The sequence below is a fragment of the Etheostoma spectabile genome, chromosome 3, assembly GCF_008692095.1.
Source record: "Etheostoma spectabile isolate EspeVRDwgs_2016 chromosome 3, UIUC_Espe_1.0, whole genome shotgun sequence".
Lineage (NCBI taxonomy): Eukaryota > Metazoa > Chordata > Actinopteri > Perciformes > Percidae > Etheostoma > Etheostoma spectabile.
Window position 1 is genome coordinate 10,664,598 of NC_045735.1, and position 20,690 is coordinate 10,685,287.

A 20,690-nucleotide genomic window follows, 5' to 3' on the forward strand; every position below is an offset into this window, starting at 1 on the left:
GAGGGACCGTCAGTGAAAGAAAGTCCACAATGTGTAGCGGGAGCCAGCAGAGGAAGAAGCTCAGCACCACAGCAAGGATGACCTTCAGTGTGCGCTTGGAGCGGGCCCGAGCACGGGTCAGTCCGCTCTCTGCTCTCCTGTACACCACCAAGTGACACGCTACAATCACCAGGAAAGGGACGAAGAATCCCAGGAGGAAGCGGTAGGATGTGACGAACCAGGCGCTGAGTCGAGTGTGTACCGCCAGGCACTCTCGCTTGTCTTCACCTGCTTCGATCTCCCTGGTGTAAACAAACTGGGGGATGCTGCCGATCAGGGCCAGGCACCAGACAGCAACACAAAGGCACACAGCCTGCCTAGGTCGCCTGTTGTTCTGACACCATATGGGTCTGCTGACCAGCATCCAGCGATCCACACTGATCAGAACCAGCTGCAGGACGCTGCAGTACATCACCAGGTAGAACAGGCTTTTGACTAATGTGCATGCCAGCGAGCCAAAGTGCCAGTGGTCATCGTGGGCTATAGGGACCATGAGCAGAGGGAGGGAGAGGCAGCACAGAAGATCAGCCAGCGCGAGGTTCAGGAACCAGATGGAGGTGGCAGAGCGCGGCATGCAGAACCCTGTCACCCACACCACCAGAGCATTTCCGGGTACACCCAACAGGACCACAAGGCCGTAGAAGGTCAGAGCTGCGATCTGGATCGGTTGAATATCAGGGGCCAAGTTAACAGGAAACACAGGCAGTGTGTAATTATCGTAGTCAGATGAATTGGTTATACTAAATATATGTCCGTAGTCCCAGCTGTCACCCATGGCTGATTAAAGCTGTAAATGGAAAAGTTGTTAAATATTACAACATTATAACCTGTTTTATTATGCTGAAATTAGCATTATACATTTATGGATTATAGTTTAATTTGGTGCAAAACAAATGTTTAATATTAAACAATTATTGCTGTAGGCTAATAATAATTATGTGTGAAACTATAGTTAGGCTAAGTCCATAAATTAGCCAGCACAGTTGATAAGAGATGAAAAGAATTCAGCCTGAATAAAAGCAGAGTTGTCTTATAAATAGCCTATGTAAAATATCGTAGTTTCAGGAAACTAACATTTAAAACTTAAAATTAGATTTGTCAACTTACGGTTTCAAGGGACTGTTGCACCCACACTGCTTGCTGGAAGTTATGGAGCTGTTCTGCTTTTAAGTGTGTTTAAATACTCCTCTCACCTTACACACACACACGCACACTTGCCCAATATCCCTATCTAGACTAAAGATATTAAGTAAGATAAAGAGCGTTTTCTCACTTGGTTCATTTCAGCCCTCTAAAAGAACTCAGTAGCCTATTTTTTGCACATACCGTGTGTCAACACTACAAAGAGACTTTAGACACTTTAGAAGAAAGAACAACTCTAGTAAAACATTTGCATGAAACAAAAGCAAATGTTATTCACTCTGTCAGAGTTTGTAAATGGTTTTCAGTATACCTTGCACATTATGCATAATATAATTTTGTAATTTGGATTCCAGAACAGTGGATTATTTATTAGGTAGCACTTCCTAGTACCTTATATAAACCCTGAACAGCCAAAAACAATTCCCTGCGTTAGTTGGACAAAATACTTTATTGTCAAATTCATAATAATCATTGTTAACACAACAACTTATTGTGTTATCCATATATACAAGTAATTCACAGATCAGCCTACACACAAATGAGACTATTATTAGACATTTACAATTACATCTCAATGGTGTCTACAACTGTTGGAATCAACCATAAAAATCAACGAGCTGCCTTCCGTCTTTGGTTCTACATGCCTGGCAACAAATCCTGTGAAAAAAGCCTCTGACCAGTGATTCGTATAAACCTGTGGAAAATGCTGATTTTTAGATCACAGCATCGCACGATGAGACATCCAGTTTGAGATACAGTATTGCTGCTTTTTTCGGAAATAAATAATATAACCAATTGATGTGTTCAATAAAATCTGTTGTTATATCACATCTTGCAATGCTCCACAGATTTAGGACAGAGCAAAACAGCAAGTGGTTTCAGAGAAGAGCCAACACAGGCCTATTTTACAGCGCTTTAATAGCCTAAATACTGTTCAGTCTGAAGCTAAAACCAGCTAAATGTCCTCAAAAGACACCTGTGGGGTCAAAATGATGATCTATGAGAAAGATGTTTAACAAGATACAGGCTGTTATCTGTACCAGAGACAGAGGTAAAGTATAGAAAATGAACAAAGCACAAAGAAAAGAAAATGTGGTCCGACGGCAGTTCATGAAATGGTCATGTTATTTTTAATCTATTGATTCGTACACAGATACATTTATGTCGTTTTCATTGTGCGCGGGGACATGATCTGCTGTATCTGGGGGACGCAACAATGGGGGTTGGATTTAGGAAAAGAAGAACAGGGAAAGGACACGTCACACGCCGGGACATGAGTCCTGTGTTGTTTGACCCATCCACCACCCAAACCAACCTCCCTCCTGCGTGGATTTTCAGCTTTTCATACTACTCGTTACCGTGGTCGTGCTGGGATCACGAAAGAAGCTTCCCATTGAAATACATTAGTTTAAAATTCGTGGTCACCAACACGAAAAAGAAGACATGAACATGTCCGTGTGCACGAATCAATAGATTAAATAACGCGACCATTTCAAGAACTGCCGTGAGACTGGGTTGCCAAGGCAGGATGTTCTCTTTCAGCCGTATGACTTCAACAAGCTCTTTTAAAATGTGAAAACAAGGGAAATGAAACACAAAGTCATGATGTCAGCAAAAGTTTCCCTAAATGTTTAAAAATACAGCAAAGACACCAAACGTCTGTCACCAACATCAGCAAGATGACTTTTATTTCATTTTTTTGTGAGTCTGAGAATGTGTGTATTTGTGTCTCTGTTCCTATGTGTACAGGCATGCCTATATATGTTTTTTCTTGTACGCATTGATCTAAATGTGAATATAAATGTGACAGTTGGCATGTATAGCTGTTATCAGTGTTTGACATCTAAAACGTTTTTTCCTCTTCATCAACATTGGCTTTCAGTTCCCTCATTGCATCATCTGTCACAAACTCCCCGGTTGCTATGCTTCGACGTACTTAATAACAGGATGCTTCCTTCACTAAGTCGTCAGAGGTGCCGAGTTCTCGGAGGTTAGGTCAGTTGAGGGCTGGTGCGCTGCTCGGTGGAAGGGTTGGGGTGTCATCTCTAAATGCATCTGACTGAAGGTCTGTAGGAAAAATTAAAGCATCAAACTTTTGGCATTAAAACACATTGCACAATATAGTCTACAATTAGATTTCTTAACAATAACTCCAGTGCAGATCCACGGTTACCAACATTCCCGAATGTATTCCTGAAACATGTAAACTGGAACACAAAGCCAGCATGATGTTTTTTCTCTTTTGTTGTAGATGTAATATAAGTGTATTTTTCAAAATAAAGGCAACAAAAAAACTAAGAATCGTAGAGTCTTAGAGAATAGCAGATTTGGAATTTGTGTTTTCTCGTTCATTAGCTTTAAACATATTTATTTTTAACATCTAGGCTGTTGCTTAGATTTAGAAAGTGGTAGCTGAAGAACATACTATGTGGTTTCTAAAAGACACCAGTAAGACTTTGGTTGAAAATGCTTTCCTATTTGCTAAGTGATTAAGCTATTAAGGTGTTTTGGGTTGTTGTTAGGGTGTTGCTTGGATGTTTCCCAGTGGATTTACAGTAATATGATGTAATATGATATGACACACACACTTTGCCACCCAAAATGAGAGAAACAAGGCGTTCTGGAAATGCTGACTTTGTGTGATGATGGTTTTTCTGCTGCATCTGGTCTGGGTAGTAGTTCACTCCCACAAACCAAAATTAGAGAAGTGTGGTGGCCTACAAGTGCTGAGTCTGTGATAATCCACAGTGCTTATTGGTTTCCTTTTGAAAATGTATTTTTAAGTGTGGCTGGTTACGTTTCTAGTTTTCTATGTTCATGATATCTTCTAAAGGCATGTGCCTTTGAAAACGTTCTACCAAACTTAAGCAATCCATAAGTCAAAAGAGGGAGTGTAAAGCAAAGCGTTTAATAACATGTCCAATTTACCAATGAGTGTCAAGCCTTGCTGCTGGTTCAGTATAACTGATGTCTCCTCTTCTTCCTCCTCTTCTCCCCAGTCTGCAATATTGGCTGGGGGAATGCACTGCTCCAGAAACAGGTCCTCCTCGTCTTCCTCCATGTCCATGTTCTCCGGAGGCCAGCGCAGCTCTCCGCTCTCCACCTCACTCAAATCTGTGGGTTCCACAACGATGGAGGGTAGACGCTCCTTAGCATGGTCATGGTCCAGGCAGTTCAAAGTGGTCTCTGGGCCCAGGACAACCTCAACAGGGTCAGGGAAGATCTGGAGGGAAATGGGGAAGAAATGTCATACTGAAAGTAAGTTTAATTACAGCAAAAAACTTCAGTGTTCCACTGTATAATCTAGAAATCTGCAATTGTTTTAATAGATTTTAAATCAGGTATATTGTCCAGTTTTGACCACTCTCACTTTGATTAACCCTAAAGATTTCTCTCTCTCTCTCTCTCTCTCTCTCTCTCCTCCTCAATCTCTCTCTCTCTCTCTCTCTCTCTCTCTCTCTCTCTCACACACACACACCCACACACACACCTACGCAATGTCTGGACCGTTGACCGTTTGTGTACTTACTGTGTCATGTTTTTTAATCCATGTTTTTAACCAGCATTTGTTTCCCTACTGTCTAGCATTTTCTTACAAACCTCTTTTAAAATAATAAACATAACATAAAACGTAACGTAACATGATAGTGATTTTGGTTAGGGTTAAGGTTAATCTTGGACCATACCTGGAATGGCAATTGTTGGTCCTTCCCTTGCATGTCTTCACAATTTGGATCCCCACTCATCTCCTCCATGTACCTGCAGAGGAAACAAAGCTATAATGAGTGGCATTTTCAGCATTCTCTTCTTTTTGCAAATCTGAAGCCTGTCTTGGTACGTATTTTGTTTTTTAGGAACATAGTTCCCCCATAGATTTGGATATTCCATTGATTCTCTCACTATCAGATCACATGCCTCTCTAATCGATCTCGTCCAAAACTTACCTTTTCAACTAAACCACTAACATCTTCTACACCAAATAGTATTTGCACATGCATATATCTTTGTATGTCATATTAATTATGTTTGCCACGTAGAGAACAATACAACCAACACCAGAAGAGCTAACTATATGGAAAACTACCAAAGGAAATTCAGCCTACTGACTGCTTACACGGCCTCACTACTCTCACGTGTCCATCTGACTTGTCGATCATTCTCAGTCAGCAGTTGGACTGTCAGCAACACTGAATGAAATCACTCCATCCGATTTTCTTTGAAATAACATGCTGTCACAGTGTCATAGCTGAATTACACTAATATCACAGTATCCAGGGTCCCAGGAGTTTGATTGGTCAGAGATTTTCGGTCCTACAGGTCAGTGGCCAAAGCTGGTTTGACTACGTAAATTATGTGAGTGAGTCTCCCGACACATGAAACATACTTCAGATTAGTGTAAATAGGGTTTGATATCAAAATGTCCTCTGGCACTGATATTTTAATTTCCTGACATGCCAAATGCGCAGTTTTGGCTCTGTCAGCTCTGACAAAGGCCAGTGAACCTTAGAAGCCGAAGCTTTTGAAGTCCTCTATGTAATATCTCAGCCACTATTCACACCATTTTGTATGAAAAACACCAAAGTCAGCTGTGTTTTTTTTAAGCCAAGCCCTGATCCTGTAACCTTTATCAGACTGTCCACGATCTACAGTATCTGTTAAGTAGTCACTTGTTTCAGTTACATGCACAAGCCTGTGTCCACATCCAACGTCAATCTGTTTATGGTCTCCAGAAAAGCCGATGGGGGATTAAGAGGGACGGAGGATCTGACCAAATACTCTTTTTATCCCTCTCTCCTTTTCTCACTGTGTCTCAGTGTCTGTCCTCTCTCCATAAGTACCAACCATGGTTTGTTGTCTTTCGGAGGCCTAGTGTAATAACGAAATCTGTCAAATCTGTATAAGCTTTCTCTTTAATGAAATTTCAGTTGAAAGACAGATGTAATCTTGTCTTTCTGTTTTTAGACCTCGTGTTGGGTACTTTTCGGTATTTGCTAAGAGCAGCACGGGTCACATTTCACATCATACTATGGAGGTAAATCAAACTATTTTTCTCCTCCTCTTCCTGCCAGTGTACAAGTGCTTGTGAATTCTTCCTGGAAATGTACTGAGATATTTTGGTGGAGAACAACAGGATGTCACACAGAAAAGGGCCTAGATATACAGCTGATACCTCACATGCAAGTATGTACGCGGCCTAGTATAGAAGTAGTAGTAGTAGTTTGCTTTTCCTTTTAAATATCACAGCTGCTAAATATTATAAAGAGATTGTTTTGCTCTTCAGAGAATTATGCAAAATCTATAACATACGGGGGTTGGAAAAGTCTATGACATCACATTAACGTTAAATGAATGCTAATAAGTGAATATTGGCATGCTAACACACTAAACTCAGATGGTGTACATAGGGAACTTTACATCTGATAAACATCTGCATGTTTAGTATTGTCATTGTGAGCATTTTATCATGCTGACCTTAGCATTTATCTCAAAGCACTTCTATGCAGCCTCACAAAGCTACTAGCTTGCCTGCAGACTCTAGATATACAGTACACTGCCTATTTGTAGTTATAGTTCATTCTTTATTTTGGATACATGAAGGTACACAATTTTGTCTGCCATAACAGAGGCCATCTACAAGCCGATGTAAATGTCTTCTCTGAGATAGCAGCATACAATAAGCTTTGGCTGAAGTTATACAGTTAGTACGATTCAACAATTGAGAATTTCAAGTTTTGGTTACACTTCATCCCATTGTCGTGAATGTGTCATAAACATTATAAACAAGTCATAAACGTTTATGAGATAACACTTCTTTTAGTAAGTGTCATTTGGGTTTGTCATGAGAAGTTATAATTATGGTAGGGTTTATGTGTCACGACTGTGGCATAACAGTGTCATGTGTTCATGACAGTGTCATGTCACTCTTATGTAGATACCTTCAAGTAAAGTGTTACCCAAATTTCTCTCTCTCTCTCTCTTTCTCTCTCTCATAATATGACAAATGAAGAAACACTAAGCCAGTTTGCGCAACTGTCAAAACGAGGACGCCCTGTTCTTACCTAAATAGGATCAGCTTTTTGAGGATACTATCATTTTTGACCCACTTTGGAATATGCGTGACCCTACAATTCAATTTCTGGTATTGAGTTGCTGACAACCATGTCAGGCTAAGCTGTTTGTGTTGTAATGACCACAAATCAGATGATCAGTGAAACACGTATCTAAATTTAGATGCCTCTAAGTGCCAAACCGAGTTTACACTAAGATTAGTGTGACCAGAAAAAGGAAACTGTGGCAGAACTAGCTAAATAAACTAGCGAACGAAGTTGTAAGTGTTTATTTTCCATCGCAAATAAAATTAGCTTATCACCTTCTTACTTTAGTATTATATAAACTACTGGACTTTTTTTATTTCTACCTTCACTTTCTCATCCATTCATACAGATAAGTAAAATGGTGAGATAAATGGACCACAAACTGACGGGTTTCCTGTTTTTTCACTGCTATTTAAAACTTCTCAAGCATCTCCAGAACCTGATCTGTTACAAAATTTAAACATATGCCCAAGACTAACACACACTTGAAAGCTCAAGAACGGCTTCTAAATCAACCATAAACTGAGAGTTGCTAAAGTGAACGTCTACAATTGGAACGAGTAAAAGGTCCAGAACTTTGATGGGGAGTCCCATATGTTGGCTGATTTAAACTCATCCCAACTTTCTGTTTGACTTTGCCTGATCTTATCTAGAATCTACTGAGTTCCACACACCAGAGAAGATGCATACCTTTTACTATCCACCTGCATCAAGAGTGAACTTTCAGTGTCTTTAGTTTGGGTCTTTTTGAGTACATGAAGGGGAATTCAGCTGGGGAAACACCTATAGTTCTTGCTAGTGTCAATTATATTTGTGTATGAAATACGCACACACACACACACACACACACAAACTTTAGCAGCCTCTTACCCCTCACTTGCTGTCAGGCAGATATCTTCTCCATCTTGGCACAGCCTCACAGTGGTGAAACCTGGCTCCTCCACAGTGAGCACAGGGGACACAAGAAGGGGTGCAGGAAGAGGTGAGCAGCTCTCACAGCATTCCCCCTCCGCAGAGCCCTCAGTGAGGCTTTTGGCCTCCAGGGCGAAGCCTGGATGAGGGGGGGTTCCCAAACCCTTTTGTGTCCCAGGTGTTAAGCAGAGGATCAGGAGGTGGATGTGTGCCTGGATTCCTTTGTTAGTTAGGACAGAACCAGTCTCACTTGTCCAGGTCTGGGCTGAGTCTGTCTGTTAGCCCAAAGTCTACATGCGTTCCCTTGTCCCTTGTATCCAACTTGCTTCCTCATAGCTCTCTCAATATCCCTCCCTGTCCCACCCCACTGCCAGGCTGCAGGCTTTGGAGAAGAACAGGATTAACGTCCCTTTCGATTACAGAGGCTGGGTGGGTGACGTCAGTCAAGCTTGACAGTCCCCTCTGATGAGTTGGCACACTGGGTCGCTAGTGCATCAAAGAAACATAAAAGGCACACGGATGGCACATGGCCCCACTATTAATGGAAGATAAATTGACTAAGGAGGAGCATATCTGCTCCTAAAATGGATTAGGAGAAGTTTTGCACGTTTTGATATGAGCTCCTGTCTATCTTCCCCATCCTGTCTGTCTGTCCACCATGCCTCTCTCTCTCTCTCTTTCTCTCTCTCTCTTTCTCTCTCTCTCTCTCTCTCTCTCTCTCTCTCTCTCTCTCTCTCTCTCTCCCTCTCCTCGTGTTTCCAACTTTGTGTGCCGTTGCTCTATCAGTGGATTTAGATTTGGACGATTCATGGAATTAGCCCAGGGATCAAGGGCTCTGGGTGGGGAGGGGATATATATATATATATATATATATAACAGGCTCCAACTGTTGCTAAACAGACAGAGCATTGCAAGCAGCAGTGTGTAATCCCCCCTGTAGGCTAAGTCAGTAGGCTGTATAAGGATACCATATAAGGGACCAGGAACAACATGAAGGGCGTCATCCTGATTCTGATAACTATTCAAAAGGGCAGAAAATCATATATTTTTGCACATGAGTACAAAAATACATTAGTCAAATGCAGCTTTCATTCAGAATCACATTATCAATAACTTATTATAGACAAAACACATTCAAAACATTCAAAGTTATGGAGAGTGTTGTGTTTTCTATTCTGTCAGAGGAAAATGTCAGTCCAATCATTGTAGCATGTGACAGTTTCCACCAAAATTGGTACCAAAAAATGAGCTTCAGGAGACAGGACCGGTGTCTTATATATTGAATTATCTTGCAGAGACTACAGTAACTGAGCTGCTCTCCACATACAGTATATTGTCAAGCAACCAATTTCAGATTAGTTGCAGCTGTGACTTGTTCAGGTGACAAGCAGAAGTGGAAAACTCAGTGGCAGCAGCTAGTGGGCAGAGGAAGAGCAGATCTTACGACAAAGGGTTAGCTTGTGTATGCTGGGTCTCTAATGTGTATTCTTCCACAATGACCAAGGCCAAAGACTTAAAGGTTTAAATCAATCTGTGTGCAACTATGGTCTTAACACACGTTTGATATTTTTGCAGTTTGATATAAGGGCAGCATTGTACCCAGTAGTCAGAGATCCCACCACACACTCAGAAAGTCTTAGATTCTCAGAAAGTCTCAAGCTTAGACTATTGAATGGCCTGATTGATTGATTGATTGATTGATTCATAGTGCCAGGTAGATGGTGTTAAACGAATAGACAGAAAGCATTAAATAGATACAAAAATGCTTTCTACACCTCCAAGCTTTATTAAAGGGCATACACTCTGTGAAACAGAAAAACCACATGTACATTTGCTTCTGTCAAGTTGTCAAACGTGTGCAGCAACCACTCTTTTCAAAGGCAATAGCAGGTATGGAACTCTAATTTAATTTACAAATTAACATAGTGGCAAGAAGGTTAGCAGTCACAACTAGTGTCTTCTGTCAGCTCTGTTATGCACTTTTAAATGACCTTTTATGATTGATGATGGACAACAAACTATGTCTATTGTATTTTACTTTGTGAAAAAAAACTCAACAGGAAGGTATTTACATGCATGTATACAATTCTGAATGCATTTTACAGTATGTATGAAGTTAAAATTACAATGTATTATACCAAGAAAACATTACATTGCAGCTAACTGTTTCATTAGGCCATCATGTTTAGTCTAGGGGAGTGTGTGCAGTTGTGGGGGCAGCTCTGGTGAAGCGGGCTTTTTTTTTTTATTATTATATGCAAAAAGAACATAACATTTAAATTCTATTTAGTTTCTGTGCTATTCAACCTTTCATGTTGAAATCAATGTAACAGGACAAGACAGTACAAGTACTGATCCTAAATGTCACAGCTTAGTATGTCACTGTTATTACTTTTTTAGCAAAACAGGAGAACCAAGAAAAAGGAAAGAGTCTTATTCCTGACATCCTTCCACCAAGTAAGCCTCTGTTCATCTAAGGAAAATAATCTGCATGTTATGAGGAGCAAATCTTTGTATTCTATTGGCTAACCTGCTTTGTTGTTACCACTACAGGAAGAGTAGTTGCCTTCACGGCCATGCTAAACGTCACTGTCAGCGCTCCCTACCACTCCTGAAGCTTGTGGGCGTACTGGTCAGTGAGGGAGACGTCTACAATCCTGACCCAAGCATCTCCAACTGCCCTCCGGAGAGACTTTATGCCTTCACTGTGCACATGTGTGTGGACGGGCTCAGTGTGTCACATACAAGAATGGAGAGACTTTGGCTTCAGTGCATCACACTAATCTTCTTAATATATGCAGCCAGTATCAGAAGCCGAGTGCAGCTGTCTATAGCAGACATGGTGTGGGTGAATGTATGGGGTCATGGTTGACATGAGATTATTGCAACAAAAGATGATTATACTGTCTTTGCTGGGTTTCATTTATGGCAATAGAGTCAGATACAGGAGTTTGAAATGATGTCGTGGGACTACCAAGTAATCATAATTCACTGTGTAACAGATCATTAACTGAATTTAAAAAAAATGTATGTATATAGTGGGTTTTTTACTATATTTGTAGTTGTGTCTGATTATTGTTTTACTTTAAATTCTGAAAATCATCTGTTTACAAAGGCATTTTAAATTTAAGATTTGATACATATCAATTGGTTTTGCGCATCAATATAGAATTTTCTTGCCATGTCTTGGCCATGACATTTAACAATTGAATATGTTTCTGGGCATGGTTTGTGGCTTATGGCAAAGCTGAAATGTATTAGCATTTTGCTCCTGAAAGCAACTATGTACAAAAACAGTTTTTTAAAACAGTATAGATTATTATATTATTCAAGGGAGCCTCCTTTGCCTCAGGCATGCACAGTACAAAGGTAAGACTTTTCTTTCTTATCATGTATACAATATATGCACAATATATAACCTATCAAACACCACTTATCACTTGTAGTATTTTCCACCAAGTTTGAGCTCTAATTTCAGTAGATTATAACTCCCAAGAGTTGGTTTAAGTTGTATTTGTACATGTATTCTCCACTACAATAATGCAGAATGCATACTTGCAAATGAATGATCTCACAACGTTATGCTTGTTATGACTAAAAACCAACAATACCTGTTTTTGAACACCAGCTTACTTGACAAGAACATTTTGAAACATTTGTTGTTAATTTGGAGATTGGACAACATGTAGAGAGGCAGAGGCACCTCAGCTGATTATCAGTTTGTTTCTCAATGCTGCCCTTAATCACCCTTCTGGCTTAGGTTTACTCACTAATTATCTCTGCTAACTACTAATTATATCCTGCCATTTGATGTAGAAGTGTAGATTGAAGATGAAAATCAAAAGAAATTTCTAAATCCAGTTTAGAAATTTAAAATAAATTGTAAATCCTGGATAACAGCATATCTAGCTATGAATTTGTTCGCATACAAAATGCAGCTATTTGAAATGTAATATTTTGAATACCATCACTAAACTCCACCTTTGCAAACAGGAAGTTTATAATTAGTGCAGACAAGCGAATCTTGTTATTACTGAGTTAACAATAATTTAAAGAATCTGACAGATAAAGAAGCTTGACAACCTCTGTTAGTGCAAAGTGTCTTCTTCACTATTAACCAGTTACTCAATGCCGTACAAAAACCTACATCACTGGACAGTATTTATATCATACGTATCTTCTGTTGTCATTTCTGCTGCACAAATTTTGAACTTCATGTGATTATCTGATGTTGTAACATGTATACCAGTGTCACTTCCTTCCTATCTCAATGTCAAACCAACAACATAAATGTTGTGTTAACTGTTACTTTACAAATGCACTAAACTGCCGGGAAAACACTGTGACAAATGTTTGTCAGGCTCTATAAATGTTTTTATCACAGCTTATTTAATGAATCTGAATCTTTGTTAAACCTTTGTTGCATCTTCAGGTAACATTGCAAAACCACCTTACTTGTGTCTACCTGGTACACAGCTGAAAACAGTCTTCTGCTAAGCAGAAGCAGGTAAGGGTCTCTTCGTTGTATGTATTATGTGTGTACATACACACATGTATGTATGTAAATGTGTTATATTTACATCCGCGTTTGCAATCAAATCTTGTGAAAAAGCTCTGGAAAAATGTTTTAGACTATGACTTGTGGTACTGCAATGGATGTGTTTCATCAACTTGCGTAACTGAAAGTATATTTACATATTTTTACATCTTCATTTTTTGCCATTTGATTATTTTTAACATGACATCCTCAGTCTTCAGTCATGGTGCATGAGAACTCTTCTTCACACGGTAAATGCTTTTAAAATGAGTACATACATACATACATACATACATACATACATACATATATGCAGCAATCATGATGTGAAACGTGTGCATCAACATACACATTTTGCTTTTTTGTATGCAAAAGTCCTTTATTTTGCAAATATTTACAAAGGGAAAACAAGAGTTTGAGTTGCTGTCTTGAAATGAAAGTCCTAATAAAAACAATTCATACTGTTTAATTTCTGAACCTAACGTATGTCTTTGTCCACGTAGCCTTCACAGCCAAGCTGAACGCCAATGACAGCGACCCAAAACTATTTGCAGTCCGGAAGTTTGCCACTCTCCTGGTCGACGAGGGAGGAGGTTATAGTCCTGACACAGACGTCTCCACCTGTCCCTGGACAGCCTCTATCACTCTGTGGTGAACATCACAGTATATGGATCCAGACAGTGCGCTATATTCAAGAATGGAAAGAAAGTAGTCTCGCTATATCACACCAATAGACCGATAAACTCAGTTACAACAGTCATGAAGTGGCCAGTATTAGCAGCGTGGTCAAACTGTCTAAGAAAGATAAAGTCTGGATTAATTCATGGGGTCAGGTCGACATGACATATTTGCAACCGGGGGTTGTATTTATCACTAGGTTGTATTTAAGGTAAAGCTGTCAATATCAAATGTTTTGCTCTTCCTCATACAGTATCTCAATAATTGTCATAAAATGTATGATGCTCTTATTTTAAATTCCAAGTGCTGCTTGTTTGAAATGAAATAAAATGTCATCTATGGATTAATAAACTGGTGAAGTTATCTCTCTTTCAGTATCATGTTGATGCAATACCCTATACAAACCAAGAACATTAATGTTTACTCCTTTATTTAGTTACCTTATCAGTTTTTTATCTGTGAAACTGAACCAAGCTGTGAGAAAGTTATAATTTTTCCAAATGTAAACAACAAAGTAGCCTCAAAACTAAAATTCAAATTGTGGGATTGGAAGCTGCTATCACCCCCAAACGGGTTACGGGTTGTTTCATTAGTAGCCGGGGTAAAACAGACTTGTTTGCAGCTTTTTCTACAATCTGACTCATTCAGCTCTGCAATTCTATATCGAAGACTCTGCACTGTTGACAAGGCTCTTTTGCTGTGGCAGGAAGTTGGATTCTGGGTCGAATAGCTAAACGCCTGAATTTAGATTATACAATACAAATACACAGAATCTGCTATCCTTATGTTGATTTATGTCTTGTTATGACATTTTCATTCTGCTGTATGGTCCTGCTGTCATTGCATGAATCAGTCAGTACACTATGTAAGTTTTCAACTAGTCAAGTTAGCCTACTCAGGCTCCAGTCTGCCTGCATCTCTCATTTTGTATTTATAGAACAATTTAGCAAGGAATTGATTTTCATTTAAAACAAAAACATTTACACAAGGATTTTTCCCCCCTCTGACCATCCTTTGGATGCTGCCCACCACAGAAATAGACTTTAGTACAAATACAAAAATGAAAGAGAACAATTGTTCACTGCAATGTCCCATGGGAATAGAACATGGCATTGAGACCCTCACTCAATCTCCCTGACTGTCAATTGATATGAGACTGAGATAGGGGTAGCCGTCATGATTATATCCATGTATGTAGCCTATTAAGAGAACAGGACTACTCTACAGAATTAAACAATACTTTCGAAAGTTATAAAACTGTCCTGTGAGTGGCAGCAATTAGCCGCAAGGCTTCTAGTCTGCCGGAAAGCCAGAAGAAGAAGAAGAAGTTGGTCTGTTTTTCAAACGAGCGTAAGGAAGCCATAGAGGTGGTAGAAGAAGTAAAGTGTATTTTTTATTTATCAGGTTTGCTTTAACATATAGTTTTTCTAATGGATTTAGAAACTGGAACGTACGAACCCGGATTTGTTGGGATACGGTTTTGTCAAGAATGGTGAGTTTGTGGCCAAATAGAGGTTAATCTACACTAACGTTAGCTAGCTAGCTAGCTAGCGTTACGTGTTAAAGCTAAACGCATGTTAACCTAACGCTGTCTTAAACAACAGCTAACGTTGGGTCTTTTTTTTTAAAACGAATTAAAAATATCGGCATCCCACTATAAAAGCTGACCTTGTTTTTCAGTAACAACATGTTATACCCAAAAGAAGACAAGGAGAACCGTATTCTGCTTTATGCGGTAAGTAATGTGAACGTTATCTGGTTCTGTAGAAAAGCCCCAATCAATAACTTTGAATTGATTTTCCCTTTTTTTTTAGTTTTCCTAGCTATCGAAGTTGGCTCGTGCACCAATTTGAATTAGTCAAATGTAGTGCGTCTGTGGAGTGCAATGCATTGGTGATGAAAACAGGGATCACTCCAAACATGCCGATGGTTATATTGACACATAATATTGTCCTGTGATAGGTTGTTGTTGGTATTAACTCTTACAGAGCTAAGAAGTAAAAGTCTATAGGGATGACTTGTTACCTTAAATGTCCTTTGTATGCCTGTAATAAGTTGCCGAATGACATTTTATGAAACTCAACCCACAGTGCAGGAATTGTGACTACCAACAAGAGGCAGACAACAGCTGCATCTATGTCAACAAGATCACCCACGAGGTTGAGTAAGTAAAAGAAACCACAGTGGAACATGAAGTACCAACTTCTTGATTTGCATGACACATATAACGCCCACAATACTGACATTACATTGCACATTTTACATGTGTAATGTCAGTCACTGAGGGTTGATTGTTGAAAAGTCATCTAGCCTCTTGCTTCTGTTTTTTGTTTTTTTCCAGTGAGTTGACACAAATCATTGCTGATGTATCTCAGGATCCAACACTCCCGAGGACAGAGGACCACCCCTGTCCCAAGTAAGTTTTACTATAAGTCAACCTCACTCATTCTCTCTGGAGTTTCCTAATTGTTCATCTGTGTTTTTAAGGGTAATAATTATTGTGTTGTTAGTTTGGTGCAATATTCAGTACAGTTGAATTTCAGCAGAGAAAACAGCTTCGGTAGAAACAACCTGCATTGAGTGACTTTAAATTGATACCTAATTTACAGCAGCAAGCTTTTCTATAATTATTTATGTCTGATGTACTAACAAATAATCAAGTTACCCTCCTATCAGAAACAGAGCAAACTTGGTGCCTCACTGAAGTCCTCATTCTTACCACCTGACAAATTTAAGCCAAATAGCTTTTAGGAATTTAGCCTTTTTTGACCGACCTGCCTGCCATTCTGAGAATAATACTGTATCTTTACCTTGCTGGATGATTGACTCTCTTCACCAGCTAGACATTTACTTCACCATGTTTCCATTTTGAACTGGGCAGGTAGTAGACAACTTGTATATGGTTGTCCAAAGATTTATATGGGCAAGGGGGGCTGGAACATTGTGAGATTTGCCAGTTTTGTTTTCCTGCAAGTGCACCAGCATATGGGTCCTTACAATACCATCCTTTTGGACTTTGATTTTGAAATGAGATGTAACATTGAACGACTAACATTGTGCCTGTCTCTTCCCAGATGTGGGCACAAGGAGGCAGTGTTCTTCCAGTCTCACAGTATGAAGGCTGAGGTATTGATCAATGTTTATATTACACATAATGCATGCCCTGTTGTCTTAATATGTTTGTCCAGGAATAGGTTTACTAGTTTTTGTGGTCAGTGAGTACACACATTGTCCTCTTCTTTGTCCTGATTTTTTGTTTGGATTTCAAGAATTAATTAGAAAATCTATTATTTTGAGATGATGTTCTGTTTCTCCTGACAGGATGCTATGAGACTGTACTACGTCTGCACAGCCCCTCACTGTGGACACAGATGGACAGAGTGAAGCTGGTGATAATGAAGAGGTCTATCATGTGCATCTACAGTATTGCTGTTCACAAAATGATGCCGCTCAAATAGTTGTTTTTTACTCTAACTGGGCAGTTTGTTATCAAACTGCAGCACTGCTGATGATTGTAGACCCTGAAATTATCTTTGTTTGATGACTTGCAGTTTGTCAGACACCATCTTGTGAATATATTGTATTAAGTTTTTTTATAGCAGTTGACGTTTTTTAATGGGATTTGTTAGATTAAAAGAATCAGTTGTTTCAAATGTCTCACAGTATTTAATGATAACATGTAGCAAATACTCGTCATTATTCACATTAGCATCATTAGGCCTCTTCTGTTTCCAACTTCATAATCTTTTCAGGGTTATACCACTTCTCGTTTCCTCCCACTGCTAAAGCACAAACGCAATATGATATTGCAAAACAAATACTACAGATTTGTTTTTCTTAAAACTCACATGACTCTAAACATAATTTTCAAGCAGTCACGCCACATCTGTGGTAAAGAAACTTCCAGAGTTTTTCTGTTACTGTGTGGAATGTTGACCGTGCTGGTTCTACTTCCTTCTTTTTCAAATGCGTATATTCCAAAACAAAAACTGTTGGGCAACTGTAGACTTAGTCGTCTAGTGATAGACTGACTGTTACTCAACCAACATGACAGGTTGGAATATAATTTGTGTGCACATGCATCCACGTGAAACAACATAGAAACAAGGAAGGTGTACTTCCCGTGACCACACCTCCAGAAATGGGCTCCTTGATAAGGTAGCCGCACCTCTGCTGCAGTCGAAGGCATCTGTGTAAGGAGATATGGCCCAAAAAGGTATGACAACAAACCGCTTTTACTACAGATATTTGGAATCTTTGTTTTTACCACTATTATATTTTTACTTATGGTTTAAGTCGACATCTTTATTTTGAATATGCTTTTGATTGTTCAAACCACTTTTCAGTGACCATTGTTTCAAGGCAGCAGTGGGGAGCAGCTGCTCCTAAAAAAAGGGAGACTCTGAAAGGCTCTGCCCAGAGAGTTGTCATACACCACACTGCCCTCCCAAGATGCAAAGGCCAGAAAGAGTGTATGGACCGCCTTGTCAGCATTCAGAGAGGGCATATGAAAGACAGAGGCTTCGATGACATCGGATATAAGTGAGTAGCTCTGTTGCCTTCACTTCTCAAACTGTGTAGGCAAATGTCATTTATGAGTGATGTTTATATAGTGTTGTATATACAATGTGGACATATTGGAGGAAATTTAATTATGTAATTCTTCTATTGAGTTGCTGCTTGTTTTTAATGCTATAGCATCCTCAACCATACTTTCTGTGTGTTTCAGTTTTCTTGTTGGAGGAGACGGTGCTGTGTATGAGGGCCGTGGCTGGGGTGTGGTTGGGGCACATACCAAAGGCAATAATGATGACTCACTGGGGATTGCCTTCATGGGAAATTTCAAAAGTAAGCTCACCTATTAACTTTTTGCTTTGTGCGGTTAGAGGACAGCCCATGTCTAGGTAGAGGTAACAAAAGAGGGGTGATAAATGGAAGTTTGCATACACTTTCAGGATGGTGTCAGTCAGATATAATGATAATGCTACTTATTTTGCTTTCAGATGACACACCAAGCACAGAGGCAATGTCGTCAGTCAAAAAGCTGCTGCAATCTGGAGTCTCTCAGGGCTTTCTAAACCCAAAGTTTTCCCTGTTTGGGCACAGAGATCTGGGAGACACAGAATGTCCAGGAGAAAAACTGTATGCTGTACTACCACAACTGAGGGGTACCTCATAAAGCTCATTGCAGATTCTGATTGTTTTGATTGCAAAAAAAACTCCCTAGCTTCATATAATAAACCAACCACCGGCTCTTTGTTAATACGAGATGTGGAATAAACAGGGTGACGGGATGAAGAAGAATTAGAAATAAATACTGAGTCAATATTTCTCATGAAATTTTGTTTCATTCATGGCTGTCCTCTGAACTAAGGGAAGGTTTGTGACTTTCTCTTACAGCAGAGGGAGCCATTAAATGGGATGAGACCAATAGGCTTGAGCGTGCAAAATGCCTGAAAGTCAATGCACTTTGTTGTTTGTCACAGGAGCTCTTACTTGTTAATTCGATTACATTCTTTCAATCTGTTATGCTACTTTTTAGTTACCGAACTGCAATATTTTTATAGAGGCAAATGCCCTTTTACTTATGGAAGTATTCATAAGTTAAAGGCATTTGCCTAAGCATGCTGTTGTTTAATGTAATGTCACATTGATTTAACCTGTTCTGATGTTATGCTTCAAGTCCTTTTGAAATAAACACCATGTTATTAGCAATATTTTGATTATCCGATTCATTTTTTGCTCTCCCTCTCCCACAGAGAACCGGGTTAGCAACAGAGTAGAGCTAAATGCTTGCGTTTCACAATCTGAGTCATGGGAATGCCAATTTTCTTTGGAAGGGCTGTATTTTCATGCAAATGGCTTCAGGTTGCCACTGCAAAATCACTGTAAACAACACCATATTAAATATTTAACAGAAAAAAAGAACCAAGGAGTTTACAAGTGTTGAGACTACAGTGCGTGCTTTCTGCAGTGACTGAAACATTCCCAACAAGTGCTCACTTGTGCAGCACAAGGATTATGCAGGGAGGCCCCTATCAAATTGACTAAGAGAAGGTATAATGGTAACAGATTATATGTGTGGTTCTGGTCGTCACGTCTGATGTCTGGCATGTGAACTGTTAAACGCCCAGCATCACAGTTAAATGGATTAGAATTGTCTTTAATTAGTAATAGTCTTTTAATGTAGTAGAGGTATATGTCAATCTGTAGGCACATGTCACTATGCTGTAGTGGCCACTCATTTGTGGTAATATTACCAAACAGAAAATAGTGGTCAGGTTGTGATAGCGCAGTAAACTTTTTTTGAAATGTCAAGGTATATATATATATATATGTTTTCATATATTAGATTAAATGGACGACTTTCTTCAGAAATGCAATTTTTCCAAAAAAGGAACCTTTTCAAAATACATGAATTAAGAGGCTTGTTTTTTAACGTTAGGCCTTTTTCACATTACAGAAAGGTTCAGAAACCTCTGTCTCTTTCAGAGCTTGTGTTGTTCTTTAATGGTATAGCAAATCATGTTTTGAACTATTCTCTTGTCAAACTGATATCACTGCACTGACTTTCCTTTTTCTTTTTAGTCTTTGGAGTTGGGATAGAATATAACCACGCTGTTTGCTGCATCCATGTGCTGTCTGTCTACGAAGTAGGATACCTCGGAAAGTTTTAAATGGAAATGCACAACGGGGTTTAAATGCTTTGATAAGCTATTAAGTCTGGTGCAATAATTGATTTCCAAGTTCTTTCCATATGGTTTTCAACTGTCTCACTGGTGATGGAAGTAAAGACATGTAGCTTCAGCATCATAAGGGAGCTGATTTAGTGTGTTCAAAAGCTTCAGGTGAAGATAATTGTGAGATAGAGCTGTGATAGGCTGGGGCACAGTGGGGTTCACGTGAACATTATTAGTTGGGTCTCTGTAAATAACATCACAGAGTGCGGTCTAGACCTGCTCTTTTATTAAAAGCGCAATGAGATTGAATTAGATTTAATTGAATATCCTATATAATACAACATACAAAATAAGTGTGTGTGTGGTAACCTTTAAACCTGCTGTCTGAAACAAAATTAACAGAAGACCCTGACTCAAATCCACTCCAGGCAATGTTTCACTGTCTTTGGGATCCTTTATGAGGCAGGAGTGTTGTACTCTTGACACTCAGCAACACCATCAAAAGTAAAGTTTGTACTGTACTGTGTTATCAAATGTGCCAAGAACTATTAAAGTTGTTTCATATTTTTTTTTTACTGCACCTTCAGGAAGACAACATTATCTAGC

At 39.3% G+C, this 20,690-nt stretch overlaps 3 protein-coding genes across 3 annotated transcripts in view; 2 read left to right on the plus strand and 1 right to left on the minus strand.

The window, feature by feature from the left end:
* Positions 1–1,354, minus strand: part of LOC116687112 (C5a anaphylatoxin chemotactic receptor 1-like) — a 2,758-nt gene extending 1,404 nt beyond the window's left edge. Inside the window, 2 exon segments of the mRNA XM_032512245.1 lie at positions 1–826; positions 1,147–1,354. The exon segment at positions 1–826 is cut by the window's left edge and continues 14 nt beyond it. Of these exon segments, the coding sequence (XP_032368136.1) occupies positions 1–814 (814 nt within the window). The 5' untranslated portion in view covers positions 815–826; positions 1,147–1,354.
* A 13,340-nt stretch (positions 1,355–14,694) lies between these two features.
* On the plus strand, positions 14,695–17,057 carry polr2i (RNA polymerase II subunit I). Its single transcript, XM_032510590.1, has 6 exons — positions 14,695–14,896; positions 15,085–15,139; positions 15,495–15,568; positions 15,746–15,820; positions 16,479–16,530; positions 16,726–17,057. Exons 1-6 carry the CDS (start codon positions 14,835–14,837, stop codon positions 16,786–16,788), a joined length of 381 nt encoding a protein of 126 aa, XP_032366481.1. The 5' UTR covers positions 14,695–14,834; the 3' UTR covers positions 16,789–17,057.
* Positions 17,058–17,316: 259 nt separating this feature from the next.
* pglyrp5 (peptidoglycan recognition protein 5) lies at positions 17,317–19,121 on the plus strand. Its single transcript, XM_032510585.1, has 4 exons — positions 17,317–17,620; positions 17,751–17,946; positions 18,134–18,252; positions 18,408–19,121. Exons 1-4 carry the CDS (start codon positions 17,608–17,610, stop codon positions 18,581–18,583), a joined length of 504 nt encoding a protein of 167 aa, XP_032366476.1. The 5' UTR covers positions 17,317–17,607; the 3' UTR covers positions 18,584–19,121.
* The last annotated feature ends 1,569 nt before the right edge of the window (positions 19,122–20,690 follow it).